The sequence below is a fragment of the Ammodytes marinus genome, assembly GCF_949987685.1.
Source record: "Ammodytes marinus genome assembly, chromosome: 9".
NCBI classification, from domain to species: domain Eukaryota; kingdom Metazoa; phylum Chordata; class Actinopteri; order Uranoscopiformes; family Ammodytidae; genus Ammodytes; species Ammodytes marinus.
In genome coordinates, this window is record NC_137213.1 from 30,308,943 (window position 1) to 30,315,795 (window position 6,853).

Below are 6,853 nucleotides of genomic sequence, written 5' to 3' on the forward strand. Positions count from 1 at the left end.
AAACCATGAGCTATCAAAAGGCCACCAGTGTGTAAATTAACGTGCTGATACATGATCAAATTAAGGCCATTCCATGCATATACAAGTTTTTTTCTCTTTCGTTTGCAAGAAGTGTCCGGTTGTGATGTTTGCGTGTATACAAAAAGTCCTAAACCATCACAAATATCCACACACACGGACACACACACACTCTCTCTCACACACACACACACACACACACACACACACACTCACTCTACCCACCCATGTCTGCGTCGATGTCTTCGGCCTCGACGGTGTGTTTGGAGCTGCCGTTGAGGAATCCGTTGGAGGAAGATTCTGTGACTCCGTTGGTGAAGTGGTCGACCTCCATGTCCACGTCACTACTGAGGGAAAAAGCAATTACAGTGTTAATTCAGTTACACAAATCAATCAATCAATCAATCAATCAATCAATCAATCAGTGTGTTTACGTGGGACAGCTAGATACGATGGCCGAGTATACATGCAGAGAGAATGCCGACTATGAACAAGTTATCTAGGTGTTCTTATCCGACTTCGCTTGTCCGTTAGTGTGCCGATTTGTGTGCGAAGTAGATCCGATAAAGGTGTTTACATGCAGTTTACAAGTCCTGTTGATGTCTTATTCGTTTATTTACCTGATTATGACTAGTCTGCATGTGAACATGTTCATTCAGTTATGTCACTGAAAACTAGAATGCTAAAAAATTTCATTCCAATTGTATTTGTTTGCGTAGAGACACGTGTTATCGAAGCACAACAAGAGTGAAAGAGAGACGGCAGGATGCATGGCCATGAGGTGATGTATTTATATGTGATTATGTCGGATTAATAATGGTAATATGACCATGGTGAAGCAGAATAAACTTTGATCTAGGCTGCGTTACAATCCCCATACTTCCCTTACTATTTAGTACGCCAGAAAAAGATTTAGGATGTCCCAATACATGCAAGTCAATTGTAGTATGCTGAAAATACATAAATCCCCCTCTAACTCCAATTGCATTTTGGATTATTCGTCTTTATTCTTAAATTTTTTTTATTCCCGGTAAAGGGTTTTTACTGGGAGTTTTTTCTCAGCCGAGCTAAGGGTGTAAGGGCAGGGTGTCATATTGTATCATATATCATATTGTATGAAATGTAAAGCCCACTGAGACAGATGTATTTGTGATTTTGGGCTATACAAATAAAAATGATTTGATTTGATATTTCTCGACATAGTGAAAAAAAAATCTTCCTTATCTGATTTTTTTCTCTCTCCCGTCTGTGGCCCTAAAACTCTTCTGTGCTTTAGTATGTAGTGTAGTAAAAAGAAAAAGTATGTGATTTGGAACACAGGGTTAAGTGTGAGTCTTTATGTCAAATGTTTTTTTTCTCTAACATTGTATATTCGTATGTATCTTGTAAAACAGTGTGAGTGTGTGTGAGTGTGTGTGTGTGTGTGTGTGTGTGTGTGTGTTTCTTATGCCTGTTATTGTACCTGGTGACGGGCGGCTGGCTGTGGCTGCCGTTGACGTCGGACGCTGGAGGGGCGGGGCCTGTTGCCGGGGCGACGGGCTTGTGACTGTGAGGAGACGGGCTGCTGTGGCTCTTATTAGACGTCACACCGTTACAGCAGTTATTGTCAAACCCTAGAAAGAAAAAATAAGAAAAAACAGTGAAAATTAGATTGTTTTTTTACTTTTATTTCTACAGGTAAATCCCATTGAGACCGAAGACTCTTTTGCAAGGGAGACCTGTTTTCCTTTCCCACGTTACCATTCACACACATATACACCGATAGCAGGCTAACTATCGACATTCACACGAGGCAAGGTGGGTGAAGTGTCTTGCCCAAGGACACAACAACTATGACACAGGTGGCAGGGCGGGGATCGAACCTCCAACCCTTTGATCATCGGCCGACCCACTCTACCACCTGAGCCACAGTCGATTGATTGATTGATTGATTGATTGATTAATTAATTAATTAAAGGCCTACTTCACCTGTGACATCACAGTAAGAGAAATGTAGGGTTAGACAGTGAAAATTTCATTCAAAACACTCTTTCTGCCTTTTCTCAGGCTAGGATGAACCAATTTAATTTTTTTTTTGCACATTTATACTACATAGGATCTCAGAATTCAATACACCTTCATATTCCCACCGGTGAAGTAGGCCTTTAATTGATTGATGCAATGTATTTCAGACATATCAAAAATACAAAAACAAAATGAAAAGCATGAAAATACAATAAACAACATGATGTTTAAATTATTTCACAAAAAAGAAAAAAGAAATCAGATTACATATATTGATATGATATGCCTGAAAAGGAGTAGGAAGAAGGATAAACTTATTTAATCCTCCTACCCCTAGATGGAAAACAAAATAAGGCACGCTCACTCATTCTGCCCCTGTTCAAATGTAATGCCTCTCGAACAAATCCAGACTTTTTAAGAACATCAAAACCTAAATTCAATGACTTTTAAGACTTTTCAAGGCTCCGCGATTTCTCTGCTAACCTAATAAAAAACCAAAACATTTAACATGTGTGATGTCAGACATGGGAAAATGTAGGGTTCTAACCCTACAGCGAGACCATAAAACACTCTTTCTGCCTTTTCTCAGGCTAGGATGAACCTATTTCTAAAATGTTTGCACATTTATACTACATAGGATCTCAGAGTTCAATACACCTTCATATTTCCACCAGTGAAGTAGGCCAAAGCTAATAAATAATGTGAGACATAATAAAACACGTCAAAGTGCAAGTGTGCTGTAATCAGAGGTTGCAAGTACAAACGCCCACAGATGAATTCAGCGGATTTTTTAAAGATTAGCATTGTTGTATGTACATCCTGAGAATAGATACAGTATTTAAGGCTAATTCTCTGTATTCTGGAGTTGGGACGTTACCTGGCAGGTAGGGCTGTGAGGTGCTGGCTTTGTGGCTGGGGCTGCTGAAGGGCCGTGGGGAGCCCGGGTAGCTGTCCTGAGACTTTGGGCTGCGGCCTCCGAGACACCTCACCTCACTGTCTGTCCCATTCACCATCTCTATGAACTGCCTCACTCTGGAGGGGGGGGGGGAACAGGCACAACAAAGGATTGATAAGATTTATAATTTTTTTAATAATAAGTTAAATCAGATCAAATCAGTTTTATTTCTATAGCCCAATATCACAAGTAGCCATTTCTCTCAGTGGGCTTTACTGTCCGTAGACCCTTAGGCCTGGGACACACATCCTGCGTCTACAGTCCCTGACAAAAGTATTGTCACTTATCCATTTTGTTGTAGTTTTAGTTGCAGTACGGTACTGCGCATCTGACAACAGTAACAGACGCGCTCCAGAGGTAGACGCAGGATGCATGTCCCAGCCAGTCCTTAGCTCGACTGAGGAACTCCCAATAAAAGAAAACGTAATGGGAAATCGTTTTCATTCATTGAATGTCATTCTCCTCTCTACCCTATTTCTTCTGTGTCTCCAAAATTGTAAAAATGTAAGCAAAAATGCCCCAAATATTGTGAGAAAGCAGACGTACTTGAGCATGAAGAGCAGGTCCGGGTTCCTCTCCAGCAGGTTGGGGTAAAGCTGCTGCGTGGTCTCTATGGCCTCGCCCATTCTACCTGACAACACTAGCTTCTGGATCTCTGAAACACACACACACAGGCAACAGACAATACTTTATTTAAATACATTAATTTTGGAAAAGTGAACACACAAACAAAAGGACAAAATAAAATGAACAACTAACATGGCGTACTCTACTTAACAGGTTTCTAAGGACATTGTTTAAACTAAAAGGTAAATGTTAAGCAGAAAATAAAAATTCAAAAAGGTGTCATGAAGGTCCCTTCAGCGCTGCTATATAGTACAGAAAAGGCTGCCAGACAGAGAGAGAGACAGTCAGACAGAGAGACAAAGAGAGAGACAAAGGCACATACAGACAGTCAGACAGACTCACTCTGTCTGTTCTTGATGGAGGCCAGCTCCTCGTGCACGGCCTGGTCTGTGGATTTGGCGAAGGCTTCGGCTGTGGCGCAGTAGCTGTGATGCACCAGGTAGGAAGCCACCATCCTGAACACACACACACACACAAAACAGCAGAATGAAATATAAATAAATAAAAACAATCCACATATTTACATACGTTGTTCAAATGTGTCTTGTTGGGGACATAGTTGTTCATTTTGAGATATATTTGCGGATATAGTTTTTACACACAACTTGGATCACAGCAATTTACCAAGTCAGCTACGTACGACTGAACTCTTAAAATCTACTTGTCTTTAAGTCTTTTCTTTTTGCTGTTTTTTAAAAATAATTTTACCAATGGATCAATAGGTATTAGTTGTAATGATAGAATTTGTTCACACGTGCAAACCATTCCTTTTTTTGTTTCTAATAATAATGCATTTATTTTATATGGCGCCTTTCAGGGCACTCAAGGTCGCCTAACAAGCATAAAAACAAGGCAAAAACACAATTAAAACAAATTTAAAAAGCACAGAGCTTGCAGCAGATTTTCAGTCCATGGGTGAGTATGCCTGCCTAAATAAATGTGTTTTAAGGTGGGATTTGAAGGTGAGAGGTGAGTCCATATTTTCTAAACTGTTAGCTCAATCTTCAAACTGCTCTTTAGTGTTTTCAAAATATTACTAAAAATCTACCGTTTAGCCGACTGGTCTTTATATAACTCTTACTCTACGAAAAGTCAATAACTTCCTGACATCAATCTGCCGTGATCCTAAAAAAAAAAAAAAAAAAAAGTCTAGTTTTCAATCGGAGGCAGTGACGGGACTGTCCAGCCAACCTTCAACCCCAATCCCCATAAAGAGGAGATTAAATCCATTCAGGACGAGTAATCATAGCAACAGAGCGCTAACCCGCTTATCCCATCAAAACATGGCACGCAGGGAAACTCAAAATCTGAAAGCTTTTTACTTCTGGGTCGCTCCGATGATGGGTTGGAGTGAACCATCTGGGCCACCATATAAACCCTGTCATGTTTTTGTTGAGGGTTATTTTTGGTATTTTCGAGGTTAGTCCAAAAATGCCCAAAATAATCTTTAAAAAAATGTTTAGAAAGCGTGTTCGACTAAGTTGCCTAATTTGGTTATGTACCATCTGTTATTCCTACAAGATACATATCTGTCTCTCTAAAAAAAAAAAAAAAACTGTCTAATAAATGCAAAAAAAGAGCAAAAAAATTAAATAAAAAAAGGCTTAAGACTAAGTTGCCAAATGTGCATCTCTTCTTATGTAAATTCTTATGCCTGTTAAAATATAAATGTATAATATAATACAAAATAATATTTAAAAATCTTGAGGGAATTTAAGTGTTTAGGCAATGTGTCTGTCTAAAAAAAAACTGTCTAATAAAAGCTAAAAATGCCCAAAAATAATGCAAAAAAAAAAAAAAAAGTTGCATCTCTTCTTATGCCAGATTTTCCTACAGTGAACCTTTTTCTGTATCATGGACATAGTGCACCTGTATGTCAAAAGTGTAAGACCAAGTTGAACCTACTTCTGGATCATGGACTGCCACTCTCCCTCTCTCTCTCCGATGGGGAAGCGGTCGACTTGAGCCTGGATCTTTGTCCTCCACTCGCGCATGTAATCCTCAATGTCGAACACAAAGGGATGCTGCCCGAAGTTAGCGTCCACCACTTCCCCAGGGGTCTGCAGGCCCACCGTAGGGTACAAGTTAGGCTGCAGAGGAGGGGAGATAAGAACAGAGTTAGGATGGTTGGGATAGGGTACCACCAGGAATAATACAGGTAAAAATTAATACCTTTTTTTTTCTTTTTTTTCCCCCCTAAGATAATTTTTTGGGCATTTTCAAGCTTTATTAGATAGTACAGAGTTGAAATGGGAGAGAGAGAGAGAGAGAGAGAGAGAGAGAGAGACCTGCAGTAAAGGTCCACGGGTCGGATTAGAACCTGTGACCACTGCAACTAAGGCCTGAGCCAACAGGATTTTTTTTTTTTTTATAATAAGAAGAAAAAGGAAATGTGTTTATGTGGATGCTATGTATAATGATGATTTTATTTTCCACAATAACAATATTTAGGATGGTTTGAGGAAAGGAGAGTTTTGGGAATCCAATCTTTTCACTGAATCAAAACAGGAAACAATGAGAGAGAAAACAGGAAAAGAGAAAATCACAGGAGAAAAGCTTCTGGGGATTGGCTCAGGCCTTGTCTCAGTGGTCGCGGGTTCAAATCCACCATGGACCTATAATGCATGTCACACACCCCCCCCCTCTCTCTCTCTCTCTGTCTCCCCATTTCCACTCTCTCCCTGCGTTCCAATCCCCATACTATCCACAATTTAGTATGGTAGAAAAAAGATTTAGGACGCCAATACATAGGACTAAATCTTGTTTATAATATTTCAGGATAAATTAACTGGTTGAGATTAGCATTGAAGAATAAATAGTCGATTCAAGCTCCCATAACAACAGCAGTACAAAAGGTGTGTGTGTGTGTGTCTGTGTGTGTGTGTGTGTGTGTGTGTGTGTGTGTGTGTCTGTCTGTCTGTCTGTGAGTGAGTGAGTGAGTGAGTGAGTGAGTGAGTGAGTGAGTGAGTGAGTGAGTGAGTGAGTGAGTGAGTGAGTGAGTGAGTGTTTGTGCGTGTGAGAGTGAGTGAGTGAGTGAGTGTGTTCGTGTTTGTGCGAGTGAGTGAGTGAGTGAGTGAGTGAGTGAGTGAGTGTGCCTCTCTCCCTCTCTTCAATAACTACAAAGGTCAGCTGTGTGGAGGTGACGCACTTCACTGCACACAGCTCTGGGGAAACATGAATGTGTGGCTCACTGCCAACTGTGTGTTCTGCTCAATGGATTATTGTTGTGGCTAGACTCTTAAAGGGGGG

At 40.3% G+C, this 6,853-nt stretch overlaps 1 protein-coding gene across 1 annotated transcript in view; it reads right to left on the reverse strand.

Moving 5' to 3' along the window:
* The window catches only part of ranbp9 (RAN binding protein 9), a 29,963-nt gene that overhangs the window by 8,397 nt on the left and 14,713 nt on the right, over positions 1 to 6,853 (reverse strand). Inside the window, exons 5-10 of the mRNA XM_080033903.1 lie at positions 5,510 to 5,694; positions 3,947 to 4,059; positions 3,524 to 3,632; positions 2,900 to 3,054; positions 1,481 to 1,631; positions 244 to 365 (exon numbers count right to left, since the gene is read on the reverse strand). Of these exons, the coding sequence (XP_079890029.1) occupies positions 244 to 365; positions 1,481 to 1,631; positions 2,900 to 3,054; positions 3,524 to 3,632; positions 3,947 to 4,059; positions 5,510 to 5,694 (835 nt within the window). The remainder of the gene's footprint in view (positions 1 to 243; positions 366 to 1,480; positions 1,632 to 2,899; positions 3,055 to 3,523; positions 3,633 to 3,946; positions 4,060 to 5,509; positions 5,695 to 6,853) is intronic.